The 22,759-nt window shown below is 48.7% G+C and overlaps 1 protein-coding gene across 1 annotated transcript in view; it reads right to left on the bottom strand.

Moving 5' to 3' along the window:
- Nucleotides 1-22,759, bottom strand: part of LOC144132890 (cell adhesion molecule Dscam1-like) — a 529,721-nt gene that overhangs the window by 48,379 nt on the left and 458,583 nt on the right. The window contains exons 11-13 of the mRNA XM_077665608.1: nucleotides 22,032-22,151; nucleotides 8,026-8,199; nucleotides 1,406-1,553 (exon numbers count right to left, since the gene is read on the bottom strand). Coding sequence (XP_077521734.1) covers nucleotides 1,406-1,553; nucleotides 8,026-8,199; nucleotides 22,032-22,151 — 442 coding nt within the window. The remainder of the gene's footprint in view (nucleotides 1-1,405; nucleotides 1,554-8,025; nucleotides 8,200-22,031; nucleotides 22,152-22,759) is intronic.

Raw genomic sequence — 22,759 nt, 5'->3', positions numbered from 1 at the left:
TGGTGTGTGTACCTCCTTTTCTTGTCCTGCGTCTGTGTTCCACTGGTTCCACCCTGACAACATTATGAACCAACTAGCCCAGCAATTTACGCTCCTGAACACCTTTGCTGCTGCGGTACTAGTTCAACACCCGCTCAGTCAAAAACGGCTGCGCGGTTCCAGTCTGCGAGCCGTGCACTCAGATAAAACAAATGTTTCGCTTGACAAGGGCACGGACGCGAGGCACGAGGACGTCGGCACAGAATTTACTGCCGCCCTTTCCAATGACCTGCGGCATGAAACAATGACTGCCTGTATTGTGAAAACTTGCGGCGGATAGTTTGACGTAACGAAGACTAAAAATCGATTGCTCGATGATAATTAAGTTCACCTGACTGCTCGCTGCAGAAAAAGAGAAGAAAAAAAGAGAAACAAAAGAAGAAATGGGGTGCATTTCGCCTCGGATGCCACTCGATGTGCAATAGAAGAACTCAAAAGAGCCTTCAGCCATAATATATATCCCCCTCTCTGCTTTACTCTTTGTGGCACCTGCATACGGAGGACCCGGAGTGAACGACTGTCCACGCCTGCATGAACCTCATCCCGTCGCGCCTCCAGTTTGACCCTCGGCGGCTCCATAAGGCAGGCCACATTTCATTTTCCAGGAAGGGGGCGGGGCTGCAGAGCGAGCGGGAGGCGGACCGAGGAGAAAAAAAAAATGAAGCCAACGACGGCCGGGCGAGCGAAAAAAAGCGCATAAATATCGGGCGAGGCCGGAGGAAGGACAGCTGTTTGCCGAGCAGGAGCCAAACTCTGCAGCGGGGCGTGGACACAGGAGGGTGGAGTGATGAGGAAGAGGAGAGAGTGCCGGTAATTACCCGCGCAGAAGAGCAGAAAACGTCAACAGTTTAGCCCAGATACGACGGGAGAAAAATAGGACGTGCTCGGCAATAAAGCGGCCCTGGCCATACGCCGGCGCAGCATCAGGGCGCAGGTTAAGTGGGAGTAGCGAGCGTGCCGAGAAGAAGGTGGGCAGAGAAAATGATGGCTGGAGGTAACTAAAGAAAAGAACCGACGGCAGACAGAGAGAGGGAGAGCGCTAAGGAGAGACGACGACGGGGACACTGCAGAATTGGACGATAAGAAGCATTCGCCGCCGCCGAGCGACATTTTAGGTGCTTAGATAATTCTGCAAGAATGGCTTCCAAAGCGAGGGCCAACTTTTGGGCTGAAGTGGAAGAATAAGAAGAAGAAGAAGCTTCTCCGAGCGAAGAAAGAAAAAGGAGAAACCCTTACCCGGCATTGTCTTTCTTTTTGCCCAGCGTTTTTCGTACCAGACTGTTACGCTTCAGTGCCCCCCCCCCCACACACACACACACACACGCACACACACCAAAACGGAAAAAAGAGCAGGAAATCGGCGTACTTGGTGATTTGGAAAGGAGCCAGGGGCGAGCCGTCTCGTCCCCAGGAGATGCTGATTGGTTCGTCGCCGGTCACGTGGCACTGGATGGTGACCTCGGCGCCCCTGCGTGCCTGGAGAACTCTGGACATGCCGGACACGTGCGGGCTGTCTGCAAACCACGAATGCGTTGGTCAGCATCTCACTGTCCTACTGGCAGAGATCTAAGCCTGTTATACTTAGTGGCACCGGCAGGGGCATATTGGTTTACATTCTTTCTCTGGCTGCCCCACCATACTTTTTGTCCTACTGGCAGACGCGCTGTAATTGTCGCTATTAGTGACAAAAATAAAGCTTGCGCTCTTAGGCTGTGAGATGTATGTTAACTGTGGAGCTCAACGTCCCGAAGCAACACATGGGCTATGAAGGACGCCGTAGTGAAGGGCTTCGGTTTAATTCCGACCACCCGGGGTTCTTTAACGTTTGCGGACATCGCACAGCACACGGGCGCCGTTTCGCGCTTCGTCTGCATCGAAACGCGACCGCCGCGGCTGGAACTGAACCTAGATCCGCCGGCTCAGTAGGCGAACATCCTAATCGCTGAGAAACCGCGGCGAAATGTACGTTACAGTATGTGTAGTAGCTGCGCTTGCATTGGGAACAAGGGTTAGGAGAAAAGAAGGTTGTGCAGGGCTTACGACACATACTGGCCTGAAAGAATCAAGATTAATTAATCTGCGCCGCATGCCTCGCCTCTTTTGACCATCACTTGTCAAGCGAACTTCAGAAAGGTGCATACGAAACGCTTGGAGCAAGCTCGTAGTTCAATATTTATTATTACTGGCAGCCAATATTATAATAAGGGATCAGATATATTTTTATTTCGCCCCTAGTACTTCCGACAAGGCGTTTAAGTAAGAAATTGTTTAAGCAATTTTCGCATGTTTCCCAAGTGGACATAATCAACTACGAAGATGAATTACTTTAAGAGCAGGGAAAGGAAGGCGTAGCAGTTTGTACATAAAGTGCATTTTTTTTCATACACGAACAAAAGAAAAGAAAACCACTCTGTATGAGCTCGACCGTGCATACATACGGTTGCGTACGAACAGATTAAATATAATGGTAGGTAGAGTAAGGGATGTTATGCATATGCACTGAAGGAATCACATCCATCCCGCCTCTTGTGTTAGATGAAAAAGGTGCGGGGAAAAAAGATGATATGTTATACCAGCCACTACAGCTCACGAAGTTGCAATTTTGTTTTGTTGTTGTTACTTCCTAAGAGGGAGGTCAGTAGTGCATGCGGCGGGTATCGCGTAGGCTTCACTGTAATATACTACCCAGGACCCTCAGGTCCGGTAAAGTCGCTTGTGTAAAATTTAAAGCAACCGTCAACTTGGGGCCACATTCACGAAGTTGTTCGCACATCCCCGTCCGTAACATCAGAATTATTGGTATGCGCATGTGTGCTGCCCTGTATAACGCCATTGAGACGCGGTAGCCAGGGCTGATTGCTCTTCGGGGGAGGGGGTGGGGGAAGTAGGCTTGCTCCCAGTGGCTTTCAGTCTATGATCAACCTCGCGTTGAACAGCTTCGTGAATGCGTTCCTCCGCACTTGAGCGTACGAGAGTGAAAGGAGACATGCGCTGCGCGGTTGAAGGCCTCGCAACAGAGGTTCTGCGAGGGCCGGTGACTCAGCACGTTTGCAGTACATGCGGCGCAAGGGCTACCCATCTTCAGTCTTGCGCAAACGGGAGTCCAGCTACATGTCAGGAAGCTTAGGTCCTTTTAAGGTCAACGCAGGGTGTCCATTTTTCGCCTCGGGAACAGGGCCGCGGTCTTTCCAAGCCCGTGGCGCGGTTTCGAACCGCAGGGGCGCGCACACTGTCAGCGCTCAACATCTCCCGGCCGATGTTTCCCCGGGCTTCTTAGTCCCAGCGGTCACCGACGAGTTGGCACAAGGCTCCATTTTATGGATGTACCTCTCCCAGCGGCATCTCCGTGGTGAGGTGGTGTTTGTGTCGAGGGCTGTTTACGCCTTCGCTGCCAACGGCGCAGCCATCCTTGATTTCGCGGAGCTTTCTTCCGGCTTCTCCACTTTTTTTCCTCTCCTAGCCGTCGCGGTTTTAATGGGCTCCGTGTGTAAAAGGAAGAAAGGACATCGTCCTGGTCATCATCCCGTACGGCCTCGATATCCCCGCTTTCGCTTTCTTTTTCTCCTTGGGCCGTTGTTACAAGAGGCGTGATTTCGATTAACCGCGTGGCGCGCGACGCCGCCAAAGAAGCCGGTCTCTGGACGTCGATCATTTCTTGCTCCTTCCTACCCCTCTTCCACTTTCCCGAAGAAAACAGCAACAGTAAGAAAGAGACCAAGTTGTGCTTTCTCCCCGTTTTCTTTCACCCGTTGTGAAAGACGGCCGAGGACGCAAGCGCTGTGGGTTTTCATTTCGCGCGGCGGTCGGCCGTAAAAATGACCAGCGACGGCATCGCGCGCGAAGCCTCTTAAAAACCTTAATCGCGCGGATACGTCGTCATTGTCCCGAGCGGCTTCTTTTTTTTTTCTCCCCGGCCGCTGCTGGTCGCCGCTCGCACCTCGGCCGGCGTTTCCTTCAGCTGCTGCTGCTTCTGCGGTGGCCGCGACGTCTCCACCCCATCGCGACGGCGGCCGTCTTTATGACGCCGCCGCTGTCCGAGAAGTGAATCGTTTTCCCTGGCGCGAGGCGGCCGCGTTTTTACGCGAGTTTTACGAGTCTTGCTCGGGGGATGACTGCGCTGTTCGTTCCGTTCTTCGGACGGCTCCGCCACTAAGAGGCGATCTCGCGCGATCGTGTTCCTGCCCTTTCCTTACCCCCTCCTCCCCGCCGTTTTCGCTTCTTTATTTTCCTCCAGTCATATTCGGTGGCCCATTCTTTATAGATATCTGTCCATAACGAGGTCCCGGACAATCTCGCTGAGGTAGTCCTGTATTTCCATCCTGTGGGTAGACATAAAAAGCGCGTCGCGGTCGCGCTTCTTTCTTTGCGCGTGTGTGCGCGGACGTTGTTCCGTATTTGTGGCCATGCGTTTATGCAGACCGCGAGAGCGTGAAATCGCGATCGCTGTGGCTGACCGTATCAAAGACGGCCGCAGGCAAAGTGAAAAGTTTTTCTTTTTAAGCTCTTATCTCTCTCTTTTACTGTCCGTGGCTTGATTTAACCTCGTCGCCGCTCCTCTATTGGCTATGTACTGAAGACGCTTTCGCCTTCATAACCTGCCTTTGCGAGTTTTGTTCCGTCCTGTTATTAAATATGCTGTCTAGTTGTTTTTCTCCGTGACAGCAGAGATTTACTGAGCCACAAAGCGACTTCATGAATTTTTAATTACCTTCTTTGTGCGCTGGAAAGAAGGCTTTAGCGGTTAAAAGCTTTATTCCGTACGTCTGACACAGCACTGAACAAGCGCCATGCCTTTCAAACGTATTTTTGTGTGAACATGCACATGCCACATTATGGCTCACAACTAAAGAAGAAAAGTGGTCCGAATGCAAACTTTTTACATTAAATTTTAAAACAATGTTCTTTGCAGGTGAGGTTGGTAGACGAGTATTCCGCGTACTCAAATATAAAAGAAAGAGTGTAAGGCGGGCTATGAATCTTCTCATAGGTGCATTCAGAACAGGTCGGGAACGAACGGCTGCCACCCCAGCAAGGAGCTTTAAAAGAAAAAATTCATTTCCATTTGCCACAACATGCTATCTATGCATAAATTTTTAATAAGCATTGCTGGAAATGCACCAAACCTTTATCGCGGAAAGTACAATCTCATACTTGAGTTAAAACGCATAGTCACTACGATTTCTCTTTTTTTAAACAATCTGATGTGCCCGCTCTCGTATCTGGCTAACGAGAGCGACTAATTAAATAAAAACGAAGCAGGTAAAACGCGCCACTGGGCGCACCCCGCGTCCGAAAGCACGCAGCCACACTCTTTCCCCGCGCTGGTTGGCCTGGTCGCTGTGGCCGTACATCGCAAGAGCATAACGCAATTTGCGTCGCGTCGAAGTCGAGAAGTGTGCGCGCGGAATTTATGAACGCGATCGTCGCTGGCGCGCGTTCTCCTTTTATATACTATATTGGCTCCCCATACGCCGACCAATAGAGGCGAACAGGTGAAAGGAAGATCCACAAGCGAGGGAGGCGCAGGTTGGGCTGCGTTTGCGTTTCAAAAGGGGCGAATGGAGAAAACGTGGAGGGGAGCCATCATTTTTCTTTTCGGCTGGGGCAAGCCGCTTCCGTCATTGGTCGTGATTTATGGAGTCTCGGGGCCAGAGAACACTATTCCTTTCCTTCGCACCCAGCTCCCTCCAGCTCTGACAGCATCCATTGCAACCGAAGCAGTTCAGGTTTCATGGGAGGCCTGCTCGGAGTCGGTCGGCTCCGCTGCGTGACGCCCTTTGCGACGGCGACCCGCTTCCCAGCGCGCCCTCTCCCTCCACACCGCGCTCGCAGCGAGCCTTCGCCGCGCGAGTTGCCTGCTTGGTCCCCGTCGTTGAATAAGCTGTGCACGCTTGGGGAAACCGCTTTCGAATTCCCCTTGCCTCGCGGGACGACTTGCGCTAGGTGCGAGCGTGTCACGCCTCATTCAACAATGCTTCGTGGTGACGCGTGCCGACAACAAGAACGGTGTGGATTGGGCTGTGGCCGTTCGCACGCCTTGCGTATGCTGCGCAATACAGGCCGCCACAATGCCTGGGACTCGCTTCAGTGTGCAGCTGTTATGGCTTCTAACCGTGATGGAGAAAAACTGTGCATCATGATTAAATTGTTTATTAAGTTTAAAGCAGCGTTGCAGGAGAGTAATGTAAAAGGCAACAGCGTAGGCTATGAATTGGTCGTGGCCAAGTCTGAGCCCCTTCAACAGGTATATTGCCTTATCAAAAAAAAAAAATCCGCAATGTCTGACAAAGTCGATCACTTCACATTGGCGAGGATACCAGTGGCATTAAATGTGTTTCGCCTTTACCTTCACGTTTTTCTTTCCTTTTTTTACCACGAAAAACCAGTCGCTAGCCGCGTCCTAACTGATCGCCGATTTGGCCTTGTAATAGTTAATACTTAGCGTTGTTCAGCAAAAATCTGCATGCTGCGTTCTTCCTTATGGGAAGCAAGTAAAAAAGAACTGTAAGCGACAAAAAAGTAAGTTGTTCACTTCCGAACGAAACCGAAACACATCGGTGGACAAGAGTCTGCCATGCGTCATGATTGATTTAGCAGCGCAAAAGAGCAGTGCAAAACATCGTTGTCGTGCCAGGAAAGCAGCTGCTGCAAAGCAAAGGTAATCAAGGGGCGCCCGTTCAGCGAGTGAGCGTGAAAGCAAATCAAGTCGGCTGTCTTTACCCATTGTTTTATTTTTTGCCTGGACGGAACGCTTGTTTATCGACGGGGGCGCGCTCGCGAGATTGGGTCTTTTCCGCAATTAGAGTGGGCTTGGGGAGGAGCACGCTTTACAGGACCTTTAGCTTAGCAGCGTAACGGGGGCCACACATGTTCTTGACTTTACTCAATGCAAACAGCCGTCTGTTTATGCTTGTAATTACGTGCACTAAGCGAGAATGAGCGCAGAAAGCTTTAACGTAAGTGTTGTTATTCTTTATTTGCTTGTGCAAATAATGCTTAACAAATTGATTCGTGTCACGACAGCCTTGATGTAAATTTAGAGGACAGGTTGCGCAGAGTAAACTTTGGTAGGTTCTTACGTGATTATACAGGTACTATTTATGGATAAAACATTCCCACACAGTGTGCGGAAACCGTGCGCTCAAGAAACTGCCACTTTCAATGTCTTTCCTTCACGGTGCGATAGAGCAGCGAAAATTGCAACGGTGGTTTTTTCCTCGGATCGTTGGCAGCTTGGACAACGAAACGATCGCCATGCATCCAAATTTTAGTCTTTTTTTCGTGCGCCCCTGGTTAAGCGTTTTGGCAGAGAAATGAACTTGAGATTGTCAACTTGAGCATTGATAGTGCAAATATTTTTCATACCTGCAGTCATAGAGTTGGATAGCGGAATAGAGTGCGGAGCAGCGCCGCTTACATTACTGGAAAATTTCGCACAACAAAAGCGATGGCCGCTTCCACGCAGCACTTGAAGGACTTGGCGCGAAAAGTGATCTGCTGAGATAATAGTTTAGCATCTACGGAAACGAAGAAAAGTGCAACTTCTCGTGGCTGTTTTTCTTTTTTGTGACTAATTTTGCCCGTCAACGCTGTGGAGGCAAGATAAAAATAAATAAATGAAAGGATACCACTGCTCTCACTATGCCTTTCATCGGATGAGGAGCACTCAGTTAGCCCATTGTAGAAATCTCCTCGAAGCTATGTGCTGGTAAGCTGAAGCGTTGACGATCAGAGGACGTTACTTGTTACTGCGACGCCTCACGCGCATGGTGGTTCAGCCTGTTACACTTTTTTTAGGAAATAACTGAATGAGCTGCTGTGCGATGAAAAAGTTAGTGACTTGCAGTGGTGTCCTTAGGCCATTTTAACCTGCTTAACATTGGCTATATGTCCCGGTGCAAATGGTACAAACAAATGCGATCAGATGAATGAACAAGGCAAAGGAAGGTGTCGCATTCTCAGGAGAGGAATCAGAGTGCTACTTACTGTTGACAGTCAGCGTGACAGTGGTGCTGATGGCGGGACCGACGCCGTTGGAAGCCTCGCACAGGTATCGACCCCTGTCCTCGCTGAGCACCGACACGATGGTCAGCGAACCGTTTTCCAGCACGTGGATGTGGGGGCTGCTCACGATGCTGTGAAACTCTCGCAGCTCGCCGCCTGCGAAAGGAAACGATATTGTGGCCGACTCATCGCTTGTGGACTGTGCCAGACAGTCGCCTATGTAGAGTGAATACTGCGACGATGTATCGTTTCTCCTTGCCTAATACGAACGCTGGCTTATTTCAGATTGACTCAAAGACAATTTTAGCAAAGTTCGAAGATTGCTTCGACCATGAAAGCCACTTTCCTGATGATAAGCTTCTCTATCGCTGCGGCCGGAAGGACAAACTGATCAGAGTGTGCAGCAGCGAAGCATCATGCGAGGTCGTGTCACGCTTCGCAAACTGGCCTTAAGCAGCGTGTGGTGGGCGCTTCAGTCAGAAAGGCTAGCTTCAACACCAAACGTTCAAGGATCTAGAGGGGGGCTAAATAAATTTGTGATAAAATTGACTATATTGGTTTCGCGGTGTTCCGTCGAAATGACATTGAACAAGTGAACATCTTTGTGTGAGTTTTACTATAGGATACGGGCGCACGCGGCTCAAAGCGCTCTTTAAGTTGGAATTAATTCTCCGGTACAAATGGCAACCTTTCTGCAAAAAATGTTTTGTTGGTTGCGGAAAAAGAAGAAACGGCACGACGACGCCCGGTTACCGTTCGTGGAATCACATAGCAAAGGGATTTTGTGCGTTTGCTATGTCAAATAATTGTGCAAAAAAATTGTGCATTCCTAGCTTCTTCGCTTCGCTCGGTGCAGCTGTGGTGTGCAGCTCATCCTTAATTGCAATGTTTTTCGCTACTGTGCCCTTCGATTAACGTGTTTATAAAGGAACAGTGTAGTCACTTTTGCACCCGCATCAGGCATAATTCAATTTTATGCATCATGCAACTATTCGGAGCAGAGAGCACGCCTATGTGAAACTCGTCATCGCTTTAAGTTGGCTAGGTATTTCACCACACATTTCTCCTATAACTCGTTATTCACATCGGCAGTGCCATTATTTTTAGTTGTTTTGTTGACATCGCTATACAACGGCATCGTAGGTAGCAAACCACTTATTGTGGCCCGCGAATACAACAAAATACCCAAGTCATCCACAAAGCGTAAAGCCGCGCGTCACGTCGTTTCCATTGTAACTACTGAGCTCAGAAGCACCTTGATGAGCCTCTGCAAAGTGTGTGGCATGTCCCCGTCCACCTTCATCACCGTGATGGTGCACACTTCAGCACAGTCAATGTTCTTGTTGGGTTCGACTTGCTCATGCGATCCCACGCCATCATTGTTGACGTAAGCTTCAAAGGCCTGCACTCTGGCGTTAACCCGAGCCTCAGGGAGACATAGCACGTCCGCTGCGTCTTTTAAAAATGTCTTTGTAGTCGCACACATCTGCACACACGTTTTGAAAGCTACGGCAGCATTCTCCTGCGACTTACCAAGAGGTCTGACTGGTGGCGAGTGCAAATTAACGAGGTAATGCTCTCACAGTGGTACGTGAGCGGCAAAAAACCGTGTATACAGTCGCGATAAAACGCCATATACGAAGCTGTGGTCCTGTATAAGAATATATTCGGCTGTACGGCGCCCATATCATGGCTGCTCATGCTTTTTGTCCCTAATTGAGCCTTATATAGAAGTACTAAAGGTTGTAGGTCAACTGCATTTCTTAGAAGAACCATATATGCAAAAATCCTGGACAATAAAAAATATTGTAGGAGAGAGCACTGCGTGTACATTCATTGAGCATGCTTACTCAAATACTGAGTCAACGTTTAGATTTTTGTCGGTATTTGCGCGAGATATTTTGAATGCTGCTGCGTCACATTTCGCGGCCACTAACGAAAGTAAAAGCTGCGTGCGAAGCGTCCTTGATGCAAGAAAGCTAGGACAGAAATGTCCATTTTGTAGATGCTTAGGGAGCGAAGTAACAATCATTAAAGCACGTCTTCTCGGGCCTGAGGAACATCGCTCTATTGTAACTCGCTCTGTTATGGTGCTGACTGGTTCACTTGTGGCCTATTCCTTTCCTTCGCTGTCTCACGCCTCTATGCACGCGCGTCTGTACCGGTTTTGGGAGCCCGAGAAAATGGTTACCGAGGTCCACGGGAGTGATCGCGACAGCGGCGTGGATCGCCTTCAGGATGCGAGAGGCCGCCAACGACAGCCTGTCTCGAAAGACAGCGGGTGCCGGCGGTGAAGCGGCTTACGGGATTGCGGGCTATATTTAGGTACGCAGTCTTTGACCGAGCGAGCGCGCATAAGGCTGACAGAAACGGCAGGGAACGGACGCAAACAGCTGCTGCGAAGCCGGCAATGCAGAGGCCGGCCTATTTCTGGCGCTGGAGTGTTTAGAAAAGGCCGAGTCGTGGGCATCGTAATCGTGCCTACAAACGAGGAGAGGGAATCTGTGAATTTTGTTCTGTTTTATTGTCCTTCACTGAATATGAATACCTTGGGGTCTGTTTATCCAACGAGCTGTCTTGACAACGGAATTCAACTGCATAACTGCAGAAGCATGTCATGCTTCGGGATTTCTGCGCAGAAATGCCAAGTTGTTTCCCTTTAAAAACTAAAGAATTGCTATTTACTATTAACGTAAGGCCTATACTAGAGTACGCGTCTATAGGATGGGGAGCATCTGCCATCGCAAGGCGCATCGCTTAACCGCTGCACCACTGCGCCAGGAGTGGTATAAGGACTCGCAGCGATCTAGGAATGTTAAGTCGAGGATCACCAATTCTGAGTACATGTACCTTAACCCATTAAAGCTATCGCGTCACGCCCTTAAAGCGGAGCCTAAGTGTCCTCTGAATTTTTTATTTTGCGTTGGAATTTTCAACATGCGTTGTGATTTGTGTTCTGGTAGAAATTTCAGGGGTCAGGGAACAAAAAAAGGCCAATGACATCCTAGTCGCAACCAAGAGGAAGAAATGGGTTTGGGCAGGGCATGTAATGCGAAAGCAAAATAACCGCTGGTCCTTAAGGGTAACGGAGTGGATTTCAAGAGGGGGGCAAGCGTAGCTGGGGGCGACAGAGAGTTAGGTGGGCGAAGAAATTTGTGGGGACAAGGAGGCCGCAGCTTTCCCAGAACTGGGTTAATTGGAGAGTTGTGGAAGATGCCTTCGTCCTGCAGTGGGCGTAGTCAAGCTGGTGATGGTGATGGGAAAGAAGTTATATGACGTCCTGTCCATTTCAGTACTGGCGGCAGTACTCTGACTGCGAGAAAAACCCTCAGAGGGCCCTGTCGTGATGCGGTGCCAGGTATGGCTCCGGTTTTGTGTCTAATAAGGTCGCACCTGACTGCTTTAGCACGCAATGATGCAGCTATGGCGGGCTGTTATCATCTCTCGCATTAGCGTGTTCGAAATTTGTCATGACAGACTGCTAATCACAAGTTTTACCGATAAGGTCTGACGGGGTTCCCTTAGAAATAAATGCATCAGATTTGAGGAGCACGTGGCAGCTATGAAAAATGAATAATATTAATTAATAATTGGAAACGAAATGTGCGACAACTGGCTTTCTTCTCGGTGGACACCTCAACAGTATCATGACGGAAGTTATATGAAGGAACGAGTGAAAGAAAGAAAAGCGACAGAGGGGCTGTAATGGAACGCTCCGGATTAATTTCGGCCACCTTGGGTTGTTTAACGTGCGCTGATATCGTACAGCATATTTTAGCATTTCCATTCAATTGAACTGTGGACGCCGTGGCTGGGAATGAACCGGCATCCTCGGACTAAAAAAAAAAGTGAAAGTTGAATCCTTTAAATCACATGTAGTGTGTGTTCTTTTGGCACGTTAGATGCTAACAGTTTGGTATATAGGATAATACTGTCGGAAGACCATGATGACATTTCCGCATGTTGGTATGAACGGCAGGTTTCAGTACGTAAAAAAAAAGTTAACGCTGCCCATCGCGCGTTTTTCTTTGTGCTAAATTAAAGTTTTAAAGCAAACAAAAGAAGATATGCCGGACAGTCTCATCGTTTTTTTGTGTAATAGCAGCCATTCGAAGCGAGGCAGGAAATAGATATTGGCTTGATTTAGAAAGAGCAGTTTTGAAACTTACAAGATCAGTGTAAAACTCAGCTACATGTCACAGCGGCTGACAAAAAGCCAGCCTCGAGCACAGTGCAGTCGGCGATGTTTTCATTCTGTAACGCAGCTGAAGAAAAAAAAACAGCAAAAAAACGGGCTGCAGTTGAGGTCATCAGCCAAGAACCTCCACATGAACAGCTTGGATGGCCGAAAGTCCTTTGGCGACCGAAAGACGCATGCTGCGTTGTACTCTGGACCGCCACAACCCTCGCAATTTAACAGAGGATAAGGTCCTCGGATTGTCCACACCAGTCGATTGCCCTCAAGGCCTACAAGGTCATTCCTGTGAGCGACTAGCCTGAGTGACAAATTGTGACTGCTCCTAGCCCCTTCTGCTTTCAATCCCCTCAGCCCTCCTCCACAGTGCAGCCAATCGAATCACCTTTCTGGTTCCCTGTCTTCCCTCTTTCTCATTATTTATCTAACCAGCCTTTGTATCCTTACGGTACCATGCATATCTCGAAATACGAAGGTCATGAGTTCGATTGCCGCTCAAGCCCGAGTTAACTGAATTTTATTTTCAGCTCAATTTTGTTAATTCTTCCCTTCCATACGGATTTTTCGCTCATGGTCGACGATGACGACGCCAGCTTTTCCGCGACACGGAATACTTCACGTTATGAACGCTATCGCGTTAAAACGCCTCGGACAATTTCGCTTCCGCACATCTGCCGATCTCTCAAAGGGCGCTTCGCTCGCTTCCGAACTATGACGGACGGCGCGGCCGACAAAGGGTTGCAATGCAGTAACTGCAAAGGGAAGCTAGACAAAGGCGCGTGGCCAGAAATGTGAGACTCGTCACGCACGGACGAAACCTCGTCATAGCCGGGGCGCTTTGCCGCATGGATATCGAGAGCTGGTCTCGAAAGAGCTGTGCAACCGCTTATTCTAAGGTGACCTTTTTAGGTGATAGCATTAGAATCCTCATCACTGCACGGCGTGGTTAGTAAGAAAAATTACGCAGACGCATAAGTCACCTTAACAGTCACCTTTAGGGGCTCTGAAAGGGGCTCTAATAAAGTTCCGGCATGCCTGGGCTGTGAAAGCACGCCGCTTCTCGAATATTTTCCAGGAAGCTGAGTTATCTGTAGTTAAAAATTGAATTTCAGCGTATTCGCGCCTTTCCCTCTCCTCTCGTCACTCTCTGCACACTGGAATGTCGGCGCTCTTCTGCCAACCCCACCTCCGAGGGAGAGCTTCCTGACCCGCCGGAGCTACGCGGCTTATTGGCCGCGGCCACGGTAGCTTCCTGACGTCCGAAAAAATCTAACCAATAGCTATCTCTCAACACGTATACGTAGATGCGAGCGACGGAGGAGGGTGCGAACATAAAAAAGTCGCCGGGAAGGACTCGCCAACTTTCGCGCGTGATTGTGGGCCTCTGCTGTGTGTAGAAGTGTATCATTTGGCTCAGGTGTTTATGACAACATAATGCAGTGATTGAGCAAGTTGATGTCTTCTCCTCGGAAGGTGTTTCAGAGCCCCTTTAAGTCACCTGCTTGTTTATGTGTCTGCGCCAATTCTTTCACCATGCATATACATAATGTTTTCACTGTCATCGTATCTTTTTTTGCTGCACGTAATCATGCGCTGAGTGAGTCCGCCGAGAACCTGTCACAACCTACTCGTCTCGGCCTTTTCCGGTCGCGCGCTCCGCGCTTCTTTTTCAACTTTTAACTATCGCGCAGTGGTCACAGGACTTAGTTACGTCATCACCCTTTGAACAAATCAGCTTTTTTCGTACCCGACCGCGGCGGCTGCGTTTTTATGGAGGCGCCCGTGTGCTGTGCGATGTCAGTGCACGTTAAAGATCCCCAGGTGGTCGAAATTATTCCGGAGCCCTCCACTATGGCACTTCTTCTTCCTTTCTTCTTTCACTCCCTCCTTTATCCCTTCCCTTACGGCGCGGTTCAGGTGTCCAACGATATATGAGACAGATACTGCGCCATTTCCTTTCCCCAAAAACCAATTATTATTATTATTATGACTAACCCAGGACGCGAGATAGCCTGATGTGAAGTGCCATGCTGGGCATATGGCAGTTGTATTGAATGTAATTACTACCTGCCAGGGTGGACAGGTTGGGATGACGTCAACAAGGTCACGTGACCGTGACAAGGTTACGTGAAGGTAATCACCTTCTTGACCAATTAGAGGCGTCTTTGACTAACGCAGGACGCGGAATCACATGATGCGAAGTCTGAAGCAGTGGACACACGTGCACAAACTTGGCCGGCGCGCCGCACCTGTCGCCGCTTGCGAACTGCCGCCCCATTGCAAACAGGGACACGCGGAGCGGCAAGCATCGATGCGCCGCTCTACCCAAACTCCTCCCACAGCTGTCGTCACACTTCGCCACCGCGCAGCAGCCGCTGAGCGCTTATTGGCTTGGGGTAATTGAAGTTTGTACCAGAAAATACAAAACAGCCATGTTGTCAGAAAGGGCACCACCTGCTATACTCGAGCAGCGACAAAGCATGCTTGCGATAGTAGCGAGCTTTCGGCAACGACGTCGCCTGCGGTCGCGCCGGGTGACGAACTGCGCTTCTGCCTGACTGCGCTGGTCGTTGCAATGCCTACAGCCTGTCTCGCATCAAAGCCACAGCGGACTGCGCCGCTTCGGAAGTCTCCTGGGCTATAATAAAAGGGCTGTTTCCGTCGCTTTACTGTCAACAGCATAATCTCACAATGAACTAAAAATAGGGTCAATTTCCGAGACGCCTTCAGCAGCGAAGCTTGAAAACCTGTAATTGGCGACTCAACAGGCGGCCAGCTGAGTTTCGGTATGTTTTGGGGTGCTTCGCGGCTATGCGTTCTGCGTGCCCGCATGGTTTCGTTATGCGCCTCGATTTACAAGGGCGGAGCAGCAGAGGACCTCCAAGTGCCTGTTCCTTGGATGAAGTTTGTGCAACAGCCCGCAACTGCGACAAGGAAAAAGAGCCGCCACAGCATGCACGCAAGCGCGCATAAAAACAGTTTCCTGAAATTTCTGTTCTCGTAAACATATGCTTGGAAAGAAAAAAAAACAGCTGCACTGGACTCGAGGAACCACTGCGAATCCCGAGCGCACGAATGGTGGTGGTTTTACATCATCTCGGCACTATCCGCGAGTACCGTGCAGTGCGTGTCAGATTGAAAGATTCTGTCCTCGGACATCCCGGATCCTCGCTCGTTGTACGCGCGCCTTTTTGTCTTACCAGGGATTCTTGCCTCCAGACGACGTGACACTAGCCTCTGAAATGAAAAGGGCCCATAGCTTGCTGTTGGTCACCATAGTTTTATTTTTATTTCTTTATCTTCAATACTGCTGGTCTCATCTGAGACCATAGCAGGTGGGCGAACAAATACGAAACAATGTTAAGTTCGAACAGTGCACTCACGAATTGCGTGTCAAAAAGTCAAACAGAGAGGAACACTTAAGAACAAGTTATAGCGTGTGCGTGTCTCGATGATCGTGGCTGCGAAAAAGATAAGTATTTTGAAATAAGAGAGTAATTACTCATTGGCATCCCCCCAAGCGCAGCGATACGGCTACAAAGGAAAGTTATAAAGCTTTCTCAGAAACTTCGCAACTAAAGAAAATTTTGTCCTGGTCCGGGGTTCGAACCCGGGACCACGGCTTCACAGGAGCAGTCGCTCTACCAACTGAGCTACTGCGCTAACTAACCCGGTTCGAACCCCGGACCAGGAGGAACTTTTCTTTAACTTCGAAGTTTCTGTGAAAGCTGTATAGCTTTCTTTTGTAGCCGTATGGCTGTGCTTGCCTGGATGCCAATCAGTAATTACTCCCTAATTACAAATTTATTCCACCTTTGGGGATTCCCGTAAACATATGACAAATAAGTACTTTGATAGGTCTATCGTGCGGTAGTTGTGAATTAAGTGAAAGAAAAATCTTAGTCGTGCTTGTTTCGCTCTGGATGACAGTCTCACTAAACCCTAAATAGTAGCAAGGTTAATTGGTGGAACGCTGCGCTTATATTTGTTATGAAATAACCTAAATGCTCTGCGTTTTCTAGTTACGTTAGCCATCGAGTGAAGGAATCAAACTGCGCTAGCTTACTCTAAAAAAAAAAGTAGAATATAGCAAGCAAATTGCGCGTTCCATCTGAGGCCAGAAGTTAGTGTGATGCCTGATGCTGCTGAACTTTCGTCAGTATTGTGCCGTTAAACATGTCCAGAAGGTCAGAACGTTGCTTCTTTCTTGTCATCGTAATACAAACTGATTTAGTACTGTTTATAGTAATTTGCGATTTTTTGCACCATTCGGCTATATTTTCCAGCGAATGCAGTCATCGGAGAAAAGGTTGATGTTAAAAACAATACTGTGGTTACTGTCATTATTGAGAATGAATTAATGAATTATAGCGGCCACAGCACGGATCCTTGCGGGTAGCCTGATGTGACGGGAACTGTCGCAGATTCCATATGCTGAAATAGTACGAATTATGTCCGCTTTGTTAATAAATCTGCAAACCAGCTTAAAATTTCTACATGCGCGATAAAACCCCGTACTTTTTCAATTAAGTGCCCGTGCCACACAGGAAGGCATTCTTTAACGAGGTCCAATAATATATCTGTCGGCCACAGCACGGATCCTTGCGGGTAGCCTGATGTGACGGGAACTGTCGCAGATTCCATATGCTGAAATAGTACGAATTATGTCCGCTTTGTTAATAAATCTGCAAACCAGCTTAAAATTTCTACATGCGCGATAAAACCCCGTACTTTTTCAATTAAGTGCCCGTGCCACACAGGAAGGCATTCTTTAACGAGGTCCAATAATATATCTGTCAGGCTACAGTTACTAATGCTAAATGCGAGATGATGCACAACCTCTCTAAGCGGTGGGATGGTTGGTAGTCCTTGGCGGAATCCGCGTTGGTTTGGCGACAGAAAGCTGTGACCATATATAATATTTGTTAGATACTGAAGAATGATATGCTGGAACATTTTTCAAGCTGTACCGGTTAAAAATATCAATCTGCATTTAGAGGGTAATGCGGTTTATCCTGCCTTGTGTATTTGTTAAATTTTGCCTTCTTCCAGTCGTTGAAAAAAGGTGATAACAGGAAGTATTTACGAAATTTCAGACTAGAGAATCTGTTGCACAACTGTTCGTATCACTTCAGGAAATGGTATGGGATATGGTCTGGTCCGCGTGACTTTTTAGTGTCAAGCGTGAGTTACAGGTAAAGAATTCCCGCGCCAGACATGATTAAATGCTCGATGCGTGATGCTGGACTGCTGCAGAAATCGTGGAGACTACTGTAATATTTCGTGACGTTCGAGTGAAAAAAAAAATTATTTACGCGTTAGCATAATTTGTTTTTACCCAGGGGACAAGTCAGATAACGTGGTTTTAGAAAGGCGGAAATTATTCCAGAATCTATGCGGGCTACTCATCAGAAAGCTAGACAGTGTTACATGAAAATAGCGTTCCTTGGCCTGTTTGAATGACATTCGGAATTTTGCTCACGCTAGCTTGGCAATTTTAGGTGGGCATGCGTCATGATTTTTTTTTATAAAATTACTTATCCTTTTTCCATGACGTTATGAGTGGATGCCATCACGGACTAGCCATGGGCTGTTTCTTTGTGGCCACTTGTTTTTTACGTAACATAATTAGTTACAATGTAGCAAATCATAATACAAAAATGAAGCCAAACTGTGTTCACATCGATTAAAAGGCACGAGCCTATCTCAGTGAGAGCTTCAAATTCGTGCGCGAGGTAGGTTAATACGCTGGCACCACCTACGTTTTCATAGTTGAGCACAGTATTTATGTCACATCGCGCTATTATTGAGCAGTCGAGTGGTAACTAGCATAGCGGTATGTTGTAATCAAAGATGATTTCAAGGAATTTTGTCTCTGCTTGGTGTACTTGGAAATTGTCACTAATTAGAACGATATCAATAATATTTTTTTTGGAAAACCTTGCCTACGCGTCGGTTCTAGAATAATTTAGTGAAGATTGAAGGTAAACATTAGGTCAAAATGAGCTTCTGAAGATGATGATGTGTGGTGCGTGATTATCTAGTTCACGTCCGGAACTCACCCATGAGAATGATTCTAGAGTTGCAAGCATAGATTTGAAGGTGTTCTTCCTGTGCTGTAGGGGGCCCCCGATAAAGACAACCAACTTAGCATTGTTGCAAAGAAGTCGGTTAAGGACGCGTCGGACACACACGGGAGCGTAACCAACGGCAGGCTTTTCTTTATCATTAGAGCCGCACTATCGCCACAGGAACCTCGATATTTCGAAATGACTGAGTAACTTGGTTTCACAATTTCATGTCTTTAAATATCAGGTGAAAGCACAATTTCCGTGACGGTGACTATGTCAGACTCTCGATAGCTACTCCCATGATTTTTTTTAATAGGCTCCTTGAATCCACATTTTGGCGCTCCAGTCACGAAGTTCTTCCGTTCCTTCTCTTTTTGTCATCTAAAAGTGCAAATTTTCAAGAAAGTTAACAACCCTCCAATAGCAGACAAACAACGGTGTTTTATTGCCGCGAACTAAGCTTTTTATTCTGCGTGAATGAGAGAGATAAAACTGCAAGAAAAATAATAAAAGCACATGCGATTTCAAACTTCTCAGAGGAATGTGTCAGTTCTGCATCAAATCATCTGAGCGAAAACGAACTCTGTTTTCGCGCACTGCTGACCACGTGTGTAAGACAGTACTGTGGGCAGACTGCCGTGCAACAGGTTGCTATGCTATCCCGATTGCACTATTTATTTGCCACTATCGTGGCGCACAGAAAGCTCAGTTTATGGCAGTGAAACATAGTCAGCGCTCGTGGTTGCGCCCCTTCCTTTTCCCTCGTCCGTGTGCGCGTATATTTGGTTTATGGTTTATGGGGGTGTTAACGACCCAAAGAGACTCAGGCTGTGAGGGACGCAGTAGTGAAGCGCTCGGGAAATTTCGACCGCCTGGGGTTCTTTAACGTGCACTGACATCGCACAGTACACGGCCTCTAGAATGTTGCCTCCATCGAAATTCAATCGCCGCGGCCGGGATCGAACCCGCATCTTTCGGGTCGGCAGGCGAGCGCCATAATCACGGAGCCACTGCCGCGGCGTCTGTGCGCGTATATTTGAACGTCTTTCTATGTACAGCTACACCTATCGCTGTATCCTGTAGCCGTTTTCAGCAATACTCGCTGAGGGACCGAGCCATGCCGAGTTCTGTCTTGCATCTCAGGCGGGAACGTGTGAGGTCGTCGTCGGCGAAGAACAACTTTGTTCGCTAGAGTAATGATCTTGCCGACCTCCAAATGGGCTGCTGGCCCACAGTCCAGAACTGGTGGGGAGAGATGTGGAGGATTTTTCCTCTCGACCGCCGAGTAGCGAAAAGGAGACGAAGAGGATGCAGAGTCAGCGGGGGCTCCTCCCGCATCATCGACAGGGCAAAGGAAGGCGAAGAACAGAAAAATATTTAGAAGAGATCCACATAAGGGATCAATGAAAGATAAGAATCGAGTGGGAGCGCTGGCGTACAATGTGATACTACACACCGGAAAACTGACGAGGTTGTTCTGTGCGGCAACAATGAATTGAAAGAAATACGAGCAGTAGTGGGGTTATCCGGAAATTAATAGAATAAATAAAATTGCCGTTGCTCTGGTAAGACATAGGAACGCAGCCTGAAATCCTATCAGAAATTAGCACGAGAAAAGACTCGCCGAAAATCAAGCGAAACGAAAACAATGAACTACTAAGGAACCCTGTAGATGAACTACTGTCATTAAGTGTGGTCAAGGTGCAATGCGTTCTCATGCGACTGTTTCCAACAAGAGGCGATCAATTTTCGGGCAGGAAATACCCTCCACAAAGGAGGCACAGGGCAATGCGCCGTGAAACTTGCACGTTTTCCTCGGCTTGAGCTCCAAGGGTATGTGCTCGGTGAGCGCCAATGAATGAGATCGCTGGCAGCCACTGGACATCAGCAGCGCACCCTTCCGACTGCGCGAAAGTTTAGTCACGAACAACACGCTGGGATCCCGGTCGCCGCCTGCGGCGGTGATCGACCGAGCCGACCCCGTCGCAAAGAGAGGAGAAAACACGGGGCCCAAACAGCGCCGCAGCGCCACCGTAGAGACTCCGTGCAGCTGTCGAACGCGTGACCAGCATCTCGGATTCGACCCCCAATCGTGCTTATCGACGAAAGAAAAAAGAAATGTAGGCGCGCGGTGAATTATTTCCCGGGCTCTGTAGACCAACTTCTCTCGGCACCTCTCCCCTCTCTTTCAGCCTGACGCGTGCACGTACGCCGCAGCCGTCCTCCCGCAGCGAAGAGGACGTGCGCGGTTCTCGGCGCCGATAAAGGCTTAATTAAAACAGGGCCTTAATGCCCCTTGCTACGCCCTTTTCGGCGATCACTTGGGACGCAATAACAAACCGGAGAAGACGGTTGTAATTACACGAAATCAATTAAGACATAAAATGAAAGGGGGAGAATGGTCGCCCGAACCCCGGGAGAAAACTCGCCTCTTTCTCTGCTGCTGTGCTTTCACCCAGCTTCCCTTTTTTTTTCTACCGGCGCATAGCGCTGCCAGAAACGGGGAACAAAATGGGGAAAGAGATTTCTGGATTGTGGCTAGGCGCATGAATAAAACACGGGGAGTTGAAAAAAAAGAAGGAAAGAACAAAGGCCTAAGGGAAAAGGAGGGCAAGAAGAAACAAATGACAGGGACGAAGCAAACGGCCGAAAAAGGAAATAAACGAAAGAAGGGGCCTCGAAAGAAAGTAAAGCTCGACGCGGAGCGTAAAATTAGGAAGGGAGATTGTCTCCCGCAATTAATAATTCACGAGTGTCGCACAACGGCTCGGTTCATTAGCGTGATAGGTGGGACTAAACTGTTCGAGTCACGCCATGCGTGCTCGTGCACTATGCGCGACAACAGCTAGCGAAGCAATCGAGGTCGTGAGCGAAGGGGGGGGGGGGGGGGGGCGCACGGCACCGAGAAGCGGCGTGCGCATTAGACGGTGCGCAGCTCTCCGCGGAGCCATGAAACGCGCTCTTTCTGCGAGCGTTCCTTGTCCGGTTGATCCGGCGCTTGATTGATACTCAAGCCTCGGGGGCCATCATCGATGACGTTGTGACGCCGGCGGTCGCAGCGAAAGATCCGCGCGATTCCAAATTAATTTATACAGGTGATAATAGAGCGTACGCGTGCGCCAAATCTCCGCGCTAGGTGGCGGGGCATTGGGCCGATGCGTTTTTCTTCCCTCAAGACGCAACGCAGCATGCAGGAGGATGCGCATCCATTCCGGCTGTATTTCAGAGGAAGGTCAGAGTTGCAAGAGGAAGGCAGGCAAGGGTAAACCAAGAGGTTGCGACGTCAGCTGTGGGCGATTTTAGTGGATGCTGCGTTTGTCCTCAGCCCTGCATCCACACAGTTCACTTTCTACGTGAAGACTGGGCCCGTCAGGGGTCTAGGGACCATTGCACGGAAAGCGCTTTCCAGCCTCCCACGAGATACCGTAACGACATAATTAAAAACTTTGCGCAGAATAACACAGGACGGCAGGGAGAAACACGCACACACACACACACGAGCGCAAACTGTTCCTGTGTTATTCTGTGCAAAGTTTTTAATTATGTCGTTACACCAACTGGCCCAACGTTCTACCCTATTATACCGTAACGTAGCACGGCCTCCTACGAACCGTTCGTATCGTTGAATGAAACATTACATTTGCACTGGTTGGTCGTATTGGGTACCGGCTCGCGTCTTCACTGAACGCGATTTCCAACTGGGCGACTGCGTGCATACGTACCGACGGCGTACTTCCATCGCACCACTGGGTGTGGTTCGCCTTCGGCTTGGCAGTCGAACGTCACCGATGATCCCACGACGGTGGACAGGTCCGTCGGCCGTATCGTCCAGCGTGGGAGCGCTGTAAGCGTTGCACAAGGAAGTCATTTGATCGTCCCTCAACCGAGCAGCGCCATTCAGAACAAAGCAAAACAGAGCTTGTTTGGTAGCTGCATTCACCTTGCACTGTGTACTACCCTCCGAAACTTCAAAGAGTTTCTTCAAAGGCAGTGACTGAGAAAATCATGGCACTTTCGTCAGGTCGTAACGTTCACAATAGTTGTTGGGAGTTAGGCGGTCATTAGTTTCTCTCGTGCATGTGGGCGTATCAAGTAAGACAAAAATAATAGTAATCATAGAACTACATAATAACCATTCGAACAACGAACTTAAGACAGACAATTCAACTTTCAAGGTTTTCGCCCGCAACCGCTTTGGAGTATATTGCACAGAACACCGAAATAATTGCCGCTACTTTCTTGATTATAGACATTTCCACGCAGGCATAGAAGGCATCGCCACATTCGACATTAACCTCTGAGAGGCACCTGCGCGTAAATCTGGATAGAATCGAAGCACGAAGCCTTCGCACTCTCGCCGCACCGTCCAAAAAACCGCCTGCATGCAGAGTTGGGCCACAACATCAGTGAGGAAGGGAAAAAGAAATGTCTAGAGAAATTGATTTAGTGT

Source organism: Amblyomma americanum, chromosome 1, assembly GCF_052857255.1.
Source record: "Amblyomma americanum isolate KBUSLIRL-KWMA chromosome 1, ASM5285725v1, whole genome shotgun sequence".
In the NCBI taxonomy this organism is placed as follows: Eukaryota; Metazoa; Arthropoda; class Arachnida; order Ixodida; family Ixodidae; genus Amblyomma; species Amblyomma americanum.
The sequence above is the reverse complement of the archived record's forward strand: the minus strand, read 5'-3'. Positions and strand labels throughout refer to the sequence as shown.